This window comes from Phragmites australis, chromosome 9 (genome assembly GCF_958298935.1).
Source record: "Phragmites australis chromosome 9, lpPhrAust1.1, whole genome shotgun sequence".
NCBI classification, from domain to species: domain Eukaryota; kingdom Viridiplantae; phylum Streptophyta; class Magnoliopsida; order Poales; family Poaceae; genus Phragmites; species Phragmites australis.
Window position 1 is genome coordinate 16672124 of NC_084929.1, and position 16055 is coordinate 16688178.

The window sequence follows — 16055 nt, forward strand, 5'->3', positions numbered from 1 at the left end:
TTGTTGAGGCTGTGTTGGCAAGCCTGCCTCATTTACATGAATTATGTTGTAGTGACCTGTGGTCATTTGGTTTTTGCCTCGGTCACCTCGCTTTCGCTTCTGTGCCTAGGTTTCTTCTGTTTGTTCCTGAGAAGTGGCCTCTCCATCTTGTTGACTAGTGACCCCCTCTTATTGTTGAGGAGAAGAGACTGGAGGTAGTTAAAGTTCATCTAGACACTATCTTCAAAATAGGAGAATTCACATGCTTGGAACTTGTTATAATGGTAGAAGATTATTCACAGAAATAGAGGAAAGAAAAGGAATCAAGGTTTGTGTTTTAAAAGTCAGAACACGTAAATGGTAGAAGACTATTCTGTTGAGTTGCTCGTGACAACACTTCTTTTGTGGTGATAAATTGCCTATTTTACTGCCAGCGGTGCATATTATCAAATAGAAAGATACGTCAAAATATGGTCATTTACTAGTAATCAACTTGAAGCTTACTCACAACTGCACTAAAAACAATGGTAAAGGCTAAAATTACCTACTACAATGATATTTGTATATTCTTAATGATTTCCTAATAAGACAGTGATTTTCTTCCCTCAAATAATATTTGGAGATTTAATTGATTCAAATACCATTTGAGCAAAGAATAGGGGTTTGTGTACTTCTCCTACCTTGAGAGAGGACACTATATGATATCTTTCTTGTTTAATATTTAGACATATTTCTAGATACTTGCAAATGTGGAGTTACTCTGATGGACTATGGAATGGATGGGTAAAAGTATAATCATTTAGAAATACAAATAAATGAGTAAGGATAGATACGGTAAATAGAGATTGATTTTATTACAATAAATTGTCTGATTATGCAGTACTACATGGATCTTATTAGTATCTGCACATTCGATACGCTGAATTCAGCAATAGGTTACCATTTATGTGCCAGTAGTTCATATGGAAAAGCATCATCCATTATGTAAAAAATTACGCTGCTCCCTAATTTTCCTAGCGAATTTATCGTCAATTGGGCAATGTTCGTAAGCATCAACTAGTAAAAAGACATGGACTGATATCTCTAGAATCAAAGGTTCAAATTTTGCAATTGTATTGAGGTGTTTTTCATGCTGCCATAGCTCTAATAATAAATGTAATTTGCCAGAGACAGGTAGACCACCCTTGCAGCAAAGAAATGCACGAAAGGGGATCTATATTCACGAATAAATACAGTTGACCTTCATACTTTTAATATTATCTAGAAATATGAGAGGCAAACTATGAGCCTAGGTAGAGATATGCCTCACTTCTGGTACTTCAGTTACAGGACTAACCACATCACTGCAAGAAAAGGATTATGTCCGATAATATCTATCTATAATGAAACTAGATCTATGAGCATATATAATATATAGAAGACAATTTCTCAACACTGTGAAGGACTCAAAATGTACATAAAAAAGTCTACAATAATTTTCAGGATATATAAAAAATGCACCAAGTTTTAAGGCCATAAAATGTATCACACACAAAAACTGCCTTAGCTCATACCACCACAATTGTACTTCAAAGACCTGACAATAAGAACAAAATATGTATAAAATTGCTCTCAGTTTATTTCCAGACAATTTGCCTCAAGAAATTAGATTTTCTGCCCCCTAATTGTCCAGTTGAGCACATCATCAATCGGGCAATTATCTAAGTTCTCAACGTAAGTATAGCCCGGTCACAGTTCAAAAATCTCTCTAGATAACACTGCTGTGACTAACAGATTGCACAAACTAAACGAAAATAGCCAAAGACAGAGACTAGCAAAGCTAAAGGGCTAACTCAATACAAGCATTCAAAAACAACGTAGCAAACTGCTTCTGAATCATAGTAGTAATCAACCAGGAAACAAAACAGACAGCCCTTTGATAGCCAAGTACATATGTTCCTCGGTGCACAAGTAAATATCAGACCATATCACCAACACAAGTATCCAAGGCTACCATACGCTGGGCTATACACTATTGTACTTAGATATTGTTCTCAACCTCAGTACAATCATTTCACAGAGCAATAATCTGCAAGCCACTTACTATCCAGAGGAAGGGAGAGGAAAAACTCATAACGAAACATTTGAGAGTGCATGAAGAAGAGAGGATCAGGGAGGTTGGTTGTCAAGGAGGGGGCCAGCCGGGGAGGAGCTCTAGGATGGAGGAGACGTCGGGGATGGAGAAGTCGTTGGGGAGGAAGGAGGGCCACCAGGGGTTGAGGAGCTACCAGGGAGGGAGGTCACCGGGGATGGAGGAGATGCTAGTGATGGAGGAGCCGTTGGGTAGGGAGTTTGTCGGGAGGGAGTTCACCGGGAGGGCCATCGGGGAGGGAGGAGGGCCGTCGGGGAGCGCGGGGGGCCGCCGGGGAGGGAGTTCACCTGGAGGGCCGTCGAGGAGCGCAGAGGACCAACAGGGTGGAGGGCCGTCTGTGGAGGAGTCATCAGGTAGGAGGGCCGGCCGGGGAGGAGGAGATGATGCAGCTAGGGTTGTAAGGAAGGAACATGGTGCGGCGCGGGGAGGAGACGAAATGGTATTTATACAGCATTAGTACATGCAGCTTTTTACTCCTAGCCGTCTGTACTAATAATATTAGTAAAGATGGCTTTTAATAAAAAAACCATCTGTACAAATTGTACAGATGGGTTATAACTCTGAGCTATCTGTATAAATATTACAGATGGCTTTTTACTCCTAGTTGTTTGTATTATTGATTTTCTAGACAAATCATTAAAACTTGCAAAATTGATAAATAATCCATACAAATTCCAAATGAGAAAAAAATTGTGTACTATCACATGGTAAACATTCATCTATACTTCTAGCTTCATATATACCTAGGACAACTAATATATTCTAGATCATCATGAAAAAATTTAAGTCTAGATTTAGATATAGTTGATCTATCAAGACTAAATTAGAACACAAATCTACATATCATCTAACGAATAGAACAAAACTATCTCATTATCAAAAATATCTAGATTTAGATCTAGCTAGCTCTCCAAACAAAAATTTAGACCATCTAAACCAAAATAGAACATAATGCTTACCTTAGATTAACAAATGCCAATGAATCTTCAAGTTTGCAACGAATCTAACAAATTTTTGGTCAAAATCGCCCCCTCTCCCTCCAAAAGTTGTGCACTGTTCTTCACTATTTGGCCACCACTGTTCTGCTTCGATGTGGAGGTAGGGAATGATGTACTATTAATAGTACAGACGACTTAATGTTTGGAGCCGTCTGTACTATTGTGTCCCACCTTCCCTGGGTATTTTCTCAGACGGCTCGTGTTTGGAGTCATCTGTATAATTTTTACGGATGGCTCGTGTTGGGAGCCGTCTGTGATATTCATTTTATTACAGACGACTCCAAATACGAGCCTTCTATATTCATATTAAAGACGGCTCGTATTTAGGGCCGTTTGTAATATTCGTTTTATTATAGACGGCCCTAAATACAAGCTGTCTGTAATATTAATACAGAAGGTTTCCAATAGGAATCGTCTGTACTAAAAGGTCCCCACCACTTCTAGAAGGGTCTCCTCATTATCACAAATGGTTCTTCTTGAGAGCCGTCTGTTATAATTTTTTCACAAACAGCTCCACAGAACCATCTGTACAAGGGCATCCCAAAAAAATCATTTATGTAGTAGTGCAAGGAAAAACTTGTTGGATGTGAAATATTTCTTTTGTGAGTTACACTTATGGAAGTGGAACACATTATACAAGTTAACAATTCAGTTAAAAAAGGATCTAGATCAACATGACAAATCACAACATTACAAACTCACTTTAAACACAAGAAACCAATTTTACGTAGCTAAGGCTTTCACACACGTAATTTTACGATTGACAACAAGTACGTACCGAGGTAGAAAGTAAAATTCACTTGCAAAATCTCAAAACCAATGGCAGCAAAGATAATTGTATTATTTGCTATTCTTGCTCTTTCGGTGAGTGCCGCTTCCGCTGTCACATTTCCGCAATACTTCCCGTCGGTGAGTGCTTTGGGATCCACAGACCTATCCATGCAGTACAACGTACTACAGCATGCTGCGCTTGTGTTAGGCATCTCACCCTCATCGGCTGTGATCACCCAACAACAACTGGACTTCCTACATCAGCAAAGTTCGACGCATCTGACGATACAGGACACCACAGAGCAGCAATAACTCTTCAACCCACTGGCCCATGTGAACTCTGTGGCCCTCTCGCAGCCGCAACAGCTCTACAACTTGCTGACCATGCCGAGCACCACTGCATACTTGCAGCAGCAACAGGAGTAGAAGATCTTCAACCAACTTGTTGTGGCAAGTCCTTTAGCCAACATGCAGCAACAACAGCAGCAGCAAATCCTTAGCCAAATTGCAGTGGCGAGCCCCATCGCCTACTGGCAACAACAGCAACAACTCTTCAACCAACTAGCCAAGACGAGCCTTGTTGTCTACAGCCAGCAGCAGCAACAACAACAATACTTTAACCCACTGGCCGTAGTCAGCCCCATCTCTTACTGGCAACAACAGCAGCAACTCTTCAAATCTTTGCTAGTGGCCTCCCTCTAGATTATATATGAGTTGTAATCCAATAATAAGTTTCACATGTTTGGGCATGTGATTCATTAGAAATAAGATAGGTATTGAATAAGATATGACATCCTTTGATCTTTTTTATCCAAGTATGTTTCGTAATTGTCTATCATAAAATTAAGAACGTAAAACTATAAATTAGATATATAGGCATAAGACATATTGGAATAAGTATATATTACACATACAAATCTTTTGAGGTGGGTGTTCATCTGTAGCTCTAAACCATCCAGGCTCTAGTATGTCTAAATTTTCACATGGTTATATATATGGTTGCTAAGCATCCATGGCTAGTAGTTGTAAAGAGACATCACCATTGTCAACAAGATCTTCATAACATGTTTCGCTTATATTAAAAGTAAATACTAAATGGGGTAGTCATTTAAAAACCCTTTAAAATAAGTGTATGTTGCTGAGGTAGTACTAGAACACATGCGTAGAAATGTACATCTCACCCAGGTGCTAACACCAACACATGTTTTGGCAGCATCTACCTCATATTGGTAGCAGCATCATTAACGCCGCCCCGAAGGATCTAAAATGGAAGGCCCAGAACAAATCAAAGCATGGACAACACATGCCTTCCCTTTTGCAGGTTGGCTTCCACTTGGCCCGCCTCACCACCTAAACAGTGGTTTCTCCTGTGGGGCTGTGCCTCGCTGACGCTGCACACTTGCTCTTTCCATCTTTGTGGAAATATTAGCTTTGTTATGAAAATTATTACATAGGTTAAACTAAACTTGCTTGAATGATCCGAAGTTTGTCTCTCACTACCAAAGAAAGGGTCATCCGCTTCCCCTCTTCACTGCTTCTTCAAAAATATCTGGCAATGATAAGGTATCACTGGCGGTTCATAAGGTCCAACGGCCAATCAATTGATGAGCCATTCAGAACCAGCAGTGAAACACACTATCATTGATGGTTTTTATTACAAATCCGCAGGGATACAACACTACCAGTTACTGTAATGGACCAGCAGTGATACTTTTGTTGTCACTACTAGTTGGTTTCAAGAACCGGCAGTGATATGTCATAGTAAATAGTCATTTTTCTGGCCCACAAGTCTGAGCAGAATAGAGGAGCTATGTTCTACTTGACAACTCTATTCAGTAATGGCTCTTTGTAGCGACCTTGCATGGCGAGGCTTGAAAATTTGGTGGAATTCATGTGACCTACATGCGCCAAGGTCAGTAAGTTCATCTACATTTCATTTTTACCTAGATTTATTTGCTAGATTGCTGTAAATTTTGAAAATCGGTGCTTGTTTCATGATGATGAATTTTGAAGGAGCTGGAGCTCCAATTGCTTAGTGATTTAAGATAATAGACTTTCAGTATACATTATTGTTGGGGGAAAATAAACCAGCCTGAGGATAATGGTTGAAGATTACTATCCAGGTCCCTCCAGAGCCTTGATCTCTGAATCCTCGGCTAAAGGCTCAACCTCCGAAGCCATCGGGCTCCTTCGTGCCACCTTTTCGTACCTGCAAAGCCTTCCCTTGGCTTAACCAGCCCAGGCTCCCAAAGCCTCAACCTCCCAAAGCCTGGCCTCCCGAAGGCTTAGCCTCCCAAAACCCAACATCCCGAAGCCCGGCCACCCGAAACCTCGGTCTCCCTAAGCCTCGATCCCCTGAAGCCTCAGCCTCCCGAAGCCCCGGCCTTCCAGAGTCCTGCCTCTCGAAGCCTTCACCTCCTGGAGCCATGCCTCCCGACGCCCCCGTCTCTAGCTACTCGGGCCGGCTTCCCAGAGGCTACAGGGTGAGTCATCAGGCCTCATGAAAGATCTGCCGGAAGGGGAGCATCGATCATACTTTGCTTGCAAGGAAGTGACCGGCACTAAATGCCTAGACTGGTGGACGCCGCTCTGACACCCTGGCATAAGGGAGGCTATCCTGACACCCCTGACAGTGCGACGCTGAGCCACAATTGGCGACCGGCTTGCCCCCTTTAGGGGGCAGGCACCACGATAGTTACTACAATGGATATTTATCTCTCAGGTAGGGTAGAAAGTAATTATTCGGGATAAGGTCCAGTAATTCGGTCAGATCCCAGATATTTGTAGATTGTGATAAACTTGTACACCAAGCTATGCACAGCCCTATAAATAGGAGCCCTGGTCGCCTGGGCGAGAGACACGGGCAGGAGGGCAGAAAGACATAGAGGTAAAAAAATACCAAGTCACGCTATGATACTCCCCCCAGATCGGTTCATTTTTTCTACCATCAATACATTCGTGGTGTTCCTTCCTCTTAAACTTCGTCTCCAAGCTTGAGTCTCCTCCTTAGAAGAAATTCTCACCGTACCTGCTGGGGCAAGACGAACTCTTGCTTCAACAATTATCTAGGTTAGTCAGTTCATCTACATTTTATTTGTACTTAGATTTACTTGCTATATTGCTCTAGATTTTGAAAATAGGTGCTTGTTCCATGATGATGATTTTGAAGGAGCCAGAGTTCCAATTGACTTAGTGAATTTAAATAATCGATTTTAGGTTTTCATATTTTAGATATGAATTTATTTAGCATTATATTCTATTTTTTATAATAATTAATTAAATTGATAGTTATTTTATATTGATACAATGGAATTCTAATAATTGATAAATTGCAGATGGACCGAATATGGATACACGATGCTGATCGTAGTGGCCCAGAGTTTTTTAACAGCACATAAGCTTTTTTGAGCATTGCCGCAGCGTACAAGTAAAATAATTGTGATGACTATATATGTTGTCCACGCACTTATTGCAAGAACGAGAAGCAATTTTCAAGCATAGAGTAGATTCGTGCACACTTGCTTATGGGCGGTTTGAAGCCTAGCTATACCCGTTAGACCAAACATGGTGAAGACGAGGAGTTTGAACATGAAGGGTGACCCATTATCGAAGAAGATAGAGGCAATAATATTATGGCCGATGAAGACAACAAAATCAATGGATAGAAATTTGATACGAGAGCATGACAAGAGGACCAACCAAAATAGCGATGTACGTATCGATGCCTATGATAGCAATGCCAATAGGGAGACCTACAATGGATTTATAGAGGAGATTTGGGAGCTCCAGTATGGACCGTTGAATGTCCCTACTTTCCGATGCTAATGGGTCAAACTCCTAGGAGGAGTGAACATCGACAAGTACGAAATGACTACTATGGACCTCAAACTCCTCGGTTATAGAGAAGAACAATTCGTACTTACCAATGATGTTACACAAGTATTCTATGAGAAGGACTTGGCTGACAAGCAGTGCCACACGGTTATTCAAGGAAAAAGAAGGATTGTCGTAGTTGAAAATATCATCGACGAGGAAGATTACAATAAATTCGACGACCTCCCATCTTTCAAAGAGAACGTCGACCTAAGTCAAATAGAAGACACTAAGGAAGCTACTTAGATATGCCATGATCATAACGAAAGTCTAGTCATTAACTGAAAAAGCTTTGATGTATTCATTAAGGATTTGCTTCAATTTGTATTAATTAATGACATGTTGTTTTGTATTAATTAATTAAGGATATATATTCTTTAATATAAATACTATTTTCGGAAAATATATGAATAATACAAAAATACTATACAAAATATTGAGGACATGCTTTAATTTAAATTCTATGATTTAATAAACTACATGAATAAACTTAAAAATTGCCTCTCAATATTTTTTAATAAACTGTAAAAAAAATACCTAGCATCACTACTAGTTGTAGTATAGAACCGATTGTGATACCTCTAACATCACTGCCAGTTGTATACAAGAACTGACAGTGATACCCGTAACATCACTGTTGGTTGTTATATACAACCGACAATGATACTTTTGAATATAAATTTGGCGACCCCAACCCCAAGCCGCAACACCCAAATTTCCAACTCCCACCACCTCGACACCTTGGTCCCCATCACTCGGCACCTGGTCACTCTGGCACTCGCCACCCTTATGCCCAGTTGCCCCACCGCCTATTGCCCTGGTGCCTAGCTATCCATCGCCCAGGTGCCCCGATGCCCGTCCATCATCCTAGTGCCCCACCGCCTCGAAACCTGTCTGTCGCCCTAGTGTCCGGTCGCCCCAACTCTCTCCACCTTGGTGCTTCGCTACCCCAGTTGGCTCTCCTTCACCCTTGCAGGATTATGGTTAGGCCTCTTATCTTTGTGGGCTTCAACCGAGCTATCTCACCTTTGTGTGGCAAGATGTGATTTTGTATGATGTTCTGTCAAATGTGATTCACTAAGTTCAATGTGAATTTGTATCAATGAAGGAGGATTGAAATTCACCGTGTCCAATGTTAATTTATCTTCAAACTTGGAGAACTAAATTGGAGATCTGAAATTGTCTTTGAATGTGATTCTTAGGTTGTACAAGTCTCATTCATTGATAATTTAATTTGATATTGAATTTTTACCACAAATTTGGAGAACTAAATTGGAGATCTAAAATTCTCTTCAAGTGTGATGCTTAGTTTGTACACGTCGCAAAGTGAAGAACATTGTGGTGTCAATCCTTAGTCTTAGTTTCATATTTGTAATTTATGTTCACATTTATCACAATGGTTGTGGAAATATCAAGTGAAACTCCCTATGGACATTGTGGTGTCAATCCTTTATCTTAGTTTTCATAAATGTATTTTTGTTTTGCTATCATGAAGAAGTCCATAAGATGGAAATTAATTTGTATGTTGGAATGGCACCTCCAAAAGCAAGTCGCCCCTCCTTGAACTAGGGTGGAGCCTTGAATGGAGATTGGCACGTGAATATGGAACTGATAAGAAGCGATAGCCCAAGAAACGGAAGCCGAAGTGAGTACCTCAACTTAGATGGTTAGACGTCCCAAGTATAGAGAATGTGTGGCTGAGGTCCTAGCATGTTGGTTACAGAACGCTTTGTCATCATGGAGATTGACACAGTCATGGAGCCTTTGAAGCCATCAAATGTAATGGTGTCGTACAAGACAACATGCGGGGTTCTAGTCATGGATCATGTCCAAATCATCTATAGAAGTTGTGGAGGCCTCCTAGATGACTAGTGGATTGTTCCCAATGAGATGAAGAACCTTTTGTGGGAGAAGTTAATAGATAAGTTCGAGTTCCTTGAGGGGTTCAACCCTGAGTGAGCAAAGGCTCGTGCATTAAACATAATGGCAAACTCATTTAAGAATTTCAAAGATATATTGTATAGAGATTATGTGAGGAACAACCGAACACTAGACTTTAACGTTTACAATAAGTTGCAAGATTTTGGAATGAATTCACGTAGTACAAGCAGTCGGAGGAAGCAATTATGCAAAGTGAGGCAAACAAGGTCAACTCCAAAGAAAACATTTACCATCACAGACTAGGCACACGCAGTAACATGAAGAAAAACTAGGAGAAGAAGGAAGAAGAACTAGCCAACAGCGGGGTTACACCTATGATGGCTCAATGGATTCCATGAGCGAAACACTATTTGTACGCGAGGGGGTGACTCTTTTGCACGAAGGCCAACTATGCATCAGAAACAAAAAAGATCAAGGGGTGATGCAAAGTATTATGGATGCTCATGCCCAGAGTTCCCAAGGCTCTAATAGGGCAGATAGGAAGAAGGATGAGCTAAACTTGGCACTAGTGAACAAGGAGCACCCTAGATGCACGCGAGGCTAAGGTTTGAGGAATTGGAAATACTCCTTCTGATGCGGGGATGCCCGATCTTCTGTAGGTAATATGATAAGTCAATTTTGTGGAGCTTCGACGTTGATGATCCAAATGCTCCAATCAGAACAGATCAAGAACCCACACAACCACTACACCACTACTCCATGGTTATCAACCATGCCAAAACACGGTTGACCTCACCAAGAAGTCTTTTCCTACGAGAGAATCGAGAACACAAACAAGAATAGGTAGATGCAATCTGAATATTGCTGATTACCAATGAAATATACACGAATCATAAGAGTTTGAAGTATATTTTCACTCAACCGGATCTAAACCTTCGTCAGCGTAGATGGTTGGAGTTAATTAAGGATTATGATGTGGGGATTCACGACCATCCAGGAAAAGCAAATGTTGTGGCCGATGCTTTGAGCTGGAAGGGTTACAGCAATTCGGTGATGGTTCAAGATAGTCAACCTGGGTTATGGAAAGAGTTTGAGAAGCTCAACCTTGAATTTAATATGAGTTTACTAGTTAAAAAGAGTAAAATCCTATTTTATATAAAAGAAAATATATCTGACATAGGATGTAATTGATTATTATGCATTCATGCTAAATTAGGAAAATAGGATTTTTATTTGGCTTTTGATGGATTTTATTTGAAGAGGTTTTTCCTTGAATTTGAATTTGAATTTGAAATTGAATTTAGAGAAAAAAGGAAAAGAATAACCTTTTGTGGGCTGCCCTTTTCTTCCCCCCCCCCCCCGGCCCAGTCTCTCTTTCGGCCTCAATCCAGCCGGCCGTCTTCGGTCTTCCTTCCGCCTGGGCCGTGCTCGTCCGCCTCGGCCCAATTCCACGCACGCCCGTCAGCCGCCGCGCCGAAGACGCCCCGCGCCGAGCCGCCTTCACCCGAGTCGCCACTACGTGGGGCTCGCGTGTCGGACTCGTCTTCCACCCGGACTCCGTCACCATATCCGAGTCGAATTGCCGCCGCCTTTGAGAATCCCAGCCCACCCTGACCTCCTTTTTGCCGCCTATATAATTACCGGCCGTCCCCCTCGGATCTCACATCGCCAAAACCGCCGAAACCCAAGCCAAATCGACGAATCCGAGCTCCCCGACGCCATTAGCGCCGTCGCTTGGCTGCCCTCGCCGCTGCGCCGCTCCCGTGCCGCTTAGCCTCGATCTAGCCACCTCCGAGCTTCACAACCGCCCGCCGGAGCTTTAGCCACCGTCATCTTCGCCGTTTGGTCGCCAGAGCGCCCTCTCCGACGAAGACCCAAGCCTTTCGTCGCCCCTCGTCGCCGCCAAGCTTCTCAAGTGCCGATTCGCTCTTGGTAAGCCCTCAAACGGGATGCTCTCTCCCTCCTGAAGTTAATCCGTCGCTCGTCGTCGAAGTTTGAGGCCGGCAACGACCCTTTTCCCTCTACTCCGTCCTGTCGCCACCGTGCCGAGCTCAGCTCCGCCGAGAACTCCTCCACCGACCGTCCCCTTTGAGCTCAGCCGTCGGATCCATCCTCATCGGCCCAGATTAGATCTATTCGTACCCCTTCGGCTAACCAACCAGAAGCTACCACATGTCACTCCTTAAACCAGTCAGCAGCCACGCCATGTCATCCAGCCACCTCAGCTGCCACCTAGCCCTCTCTGCTGATGTGTCATCCCTATCACCGTGCCACGTCAGCCAAAACAGCCCAGTCAATATTTCAAGCTTTTCCACTATAAAAATAAATCTAATAATTCCTGGAAATTGGTAATTTTGCAGAAGACCCCTAGACTTTTCTGTAATAACAAAAGAGCCTTGTCTTTTTACAGTTAAGTCCCTATACTTTCCATAATTACAATTAGGTCCCCTATTTTTACAAAAAGGTCCCTCAACTTTCTGTTTAATTCAAAATAAGCCCTTTTCTTTTTCATATTTAACCCTAGGTTTGTTTTAGCCCTAACTTTTTCATCGTAGCTCCGTTTTAAGCGATTCTTGCGCCAATAGATTCGTTTTTCAATGCTCTTTCTTTCTAAATAGATTTTATCTCGTTGTTCTTTTATTTTGTGCCCTGTTCTTAGTGTATCTTGTTTGTTTGTTTGCCGGTTATTATGCGATTAGCCGACAACGTCCCGGATCAATTTGAGGAACATCAAGACCAGGAGCAAGAATACACTGAGCAGCAGCAAGGAGAAGGCAAGTGTCCTTGATCATCTTGATCAATTTGAGGAACATCAAGACCAGGAGCAAGAATACTCAGAGTGGCAGTTTATTTTACATCCTTAAAATTTTGGGTCCAACTCAATGACTTCACTACTGGCCTTACTAATGAACCGAAAGTGATAAAAAGTGTTAGAGTTTAATATTTGAGGTTGTTTAGGTGAAGTCTTTAATTTGTAAGAAGTGAATGTTTATTTAATTAAAGTATTGCTTTTGCTACTTCACCTATGACGTCCTTATGTGTGTTAAACTTCCTGGGCACACATAAGCCGCACTTGGTTTTGTCCGTTAAAATCGGGTGTGACAAAGCTCCATCACGGTGTGGGGTGAGGAGATAAGGCTAAGCTCGTAATGTTGTACGCGGACTCAGAGTGGTAGTTTATTTTACCTCCTTAAAATTTTGGGTCCAACTCAAAGACTTCTCTGTTGGTCTTACTAACGAACCGACAGTGATAAAAAGTATCAGTGCTGGTTCAACCCAGCTCAATCATTGATTGAGCTCAGAATATTGAAAAACTAGCAATGATACTTCATCAGCATCAGTTTATGCCTAACCAGCACTGATACAGTGGTAGCATCTACCTCGTAGTGGTAGCAGCGTCATTCGTGATGTCCCTAGGGATCCAAAATGAAAGACCCAGAACAAATTGATGAATGGACAACACATGCCTTCCCTTTCGCAGATTGGCTTCCACTTGGCCCGCCTCACTACCCACACCATGCCTTATCATATGGGGCCATACCTCACCGATGCCGACACTTGCTCATTCCATCTTGCTGGTGTAGCTAGTAGGCAGACCCCACTTTCTCGACCGTGCACATAGCCACATGTGCCACTTGCACCAGCATGGCGAAGATGGAGCACTACCTCAAAACTGGTTATTACAAACGGCTAAAGGTTCAATCTCTACAAAAGTGTCTGTGATATCGACCTTATTACAAACTGTTACAACTCTGTCTATAACACAAGATACACCCTAACAGATTTTCTAATAACCTGTTTGTGAGTTGTAATGGTCACATATGGTTTTTATTGAAACTCGTGTGGGTAAAGTGTCATAGATAGAGTTTTTCTGAAAAATCATATATGTGACCCTTTCCCCCTTGAGAAACCATTTTGTTTTCTAGTTGTGCTCATGATATGGAATCACAGACACTATTTGCAAATCACGCATTGACACATTGTTTAGAACATCGATCACACATTGACACATTGTTCAAAACATTGGTCACACATTGTTCAGAACTTCAACATAGACATTTACATATCACAAAGGCTACGAATATTATACATCAGTACATCACACATTGTTCACAAGGATGAAATGCTTGACATTATTGACATCATCTTCCAGAAGGACGAGATGATTGACATCATTGGTCGACACCGTCTTCCAGAAGGATGAAATGATTGACACTATCTCAATCTGTTGCCTTTCAGCACAATGTCAACCCAAGCATCATCTTCAATGATCATCTCACTGTCATCCAGATCTGGCTCCATCCTGACTAACTTAGTCATGTGCCAAAACAAAACTGCATTACTGTAACACCCAAAATCTCAATTTTTGCAATAATTTAAAATTTTGCTAGAATTAAATAGGAGTTGTATTTTATTCAATTTAGATGGAAAATTAATTTCTATATTTAATTGCCCATAGGTTATAATTGTTCTTGTTGCATTCATGCCATCGTAGTTGCAATGGATTTTTATGCCTGGAAAAAGTTTGTCAAAATTCGCTAGAAGTCATTCGTTTAAACCCCTTTTGAATTTGAAGAAAAATATAAAAATAAAAACATTTCTCGCTCCAGCCCACTCCTTTCTCCCCCCCCCCCCATCGTTTCTCCACCCGAGCGGCCCACATCTCTTCTCCGCGCCGGCCCATTAAGGCCGGACCGGCCTGCGCGCTTGCCGAACCTGCCCCTCCCAGCTAGTCTCGCCGCCATGTGGGCCCGCCCGGGCCACCCGAGCCGAGCCGCCCACCCAACCGGCTCTGCTTCCCTAACCTCCCGCCGCTGGTCCTGATCAGCCCCAAATCATGCGCCATTTCAAATCGCCACCTCCCTACGCCATCACTCTCCAATCAATGCGCATGGCCGAGATCCCCTCCCTCCCCTCTCTTGATTTCGGTGTTTCCCCCTTCTTTCCCCTCTCTTAAGTATGGAAACGGTCACATTATTTCCAATTAGGGCGCCGACCAAATCCCGTTGATTCCGACCCCTCCTCTCCCCCTCTCGCGCATATAAACTCCTCATCACCTTCCTTCCGAGTTTTCCCACCCGTTCCACCCATTTCCCCTTTTGATTTGCGCGCGGTTGAGCCCGCCACCATCTCCGCCATTGTTGCCAGTAAGAGCTCACCGCTGCATTAATTCTCCATGGCGGAGCCTTCTTGGACCTCATTCCATGCTCCTTTGATGTCGCAGAACCTCGAGCATCGCATCGCGATGCTTCTTGGAGCCTATCCCGCTGCGGGACGTCGCCGCACCGAGCTCCTAGTGCCGCTACCCCTTCTTCTCTATCACCAGCCGCCATTGGTGCCTCTCCGCCATCATGAAGCGCTCGGTGATGATCCCCACCCGCTCCTCTTTCTTTTGCCCGTTTTCCCGTCATGATCCGACGCTGGTAGTGCGTTCTTGCACTACTCCGGTGCTCCGGCTGCCTACCGTCTTCCCGTCCCGTGCCGCCAACCGCCGCCCCCTTTTTAAATCCCAACCGCTCGATCTAAACCGACAGATTGGATTAGATAGCCCATACACCTTTGAGCCCCAGTCCACCATGGATCATGGACCGGCCATAAGGCTATGGTCCACGGGTCCCGTGAACCTTTTCCATAGTTTTTCCTTTTGAGAAATAATTCAAAAAATGCTTTATTGCGTCATAAATCAAATTTCCAGTATAAAATTAATTCGGGTTTTCTCTTAAAATCAACTAAAACTTGCAGTTTAGCCCCTAAAACTTCAAAAGCTCAATACTTTTTGCTCGTAGCTCCGATTTGGGCAATTTTCACGCCCAAATGTTTGTAGCCTCATGTAGAATATTTTTATAGGGTTTTTAATCTAGATTTAGTACTATTTGGTGTAATGTCCTTAGAGGTTTCTTTTTTGTGCTTTTCCGGTCTGTTGTTTTAGGAGCTGAGCAGTTCGGAAATCTCCAAGACCAAGCTTTTGAAGGTTTTGAGCAACCCTCCGTTGAAGCAAAGTGTCCTTGAGCATTTTTGCCCTATTTTAGGATTCATGTGTAGATCATTATCCTTATATTGCATGCTTGACTCAATGGAATCCCACATTAGGGTTTACTAGTTTTGAATGATAGTTCCTTGTCGTCGTTGTTTCATCATGAGATATAATGGGTAGTTTGTGCTAGTGAAGTTGATGGTTGGGAAGATGTTAACATTGATTAATGATTATGGAACAAGAATCAGGAAGGGTAATTTTGTAGCAACATGGTATAGGGATCCCAATAGAATGGTTGTTGATGTTGGTGCGGGAATGCACGTGTGCCGGTAGTGCACAGTTGGTTGTGGTTGTTCCTGTGTGGGGTCCTAAGGACTGGTTCTAAAACATGTAACCAAGCTAGTTTTGCACAACCACGAGGCCTAAATGGGTACGGCCTGGCCAATTA

General features: G+C 42.6%; 1 protein-coding gene and 1 pseudogene across 1 annotated transcript; both read left to right on the forward strand.

Annotated features, from left to right (window-relative positions):
* The first annotated feature begins 2177 nt into the window (after positions 1 to 2177).
* Positions 2178 to 2714, forward strand: LOC133928027 (glycine-rich RNA-binding protein 10-like). Its single transcript, XM_062374319.1, has 2 exons — positions 2178 to 2549; positions 2697 to 2714. Exons 1-2 carry the CDS (start codon positions 2178 to 2180, stop codon positions 2712 to 2714), a joined length of 390 nt encoding a protein of 129 aa, XP_062230303.1.
* Positions 2715 to 3927: 1213 nt separating this feature from the next.
* On the forward strand, positions 3928 to 4581 carry LOC133928028 (kafirin PSKR2-like; annotated as a pseudogene).
* The last annotated feature ends 11474 nt before the right edge of the window (positions 4582 to 16055 follow it).

Bases quoted from the DNA above. Each gene is read 5' to 3' on its own strand.
- LOC133928027 (XM_062374319.1), top strand. From the start codon at position 2,178: ATGGAGGAGACGTCGGGGATGGAGAAGTCGTTGGGGAGGAAGGAGGGC.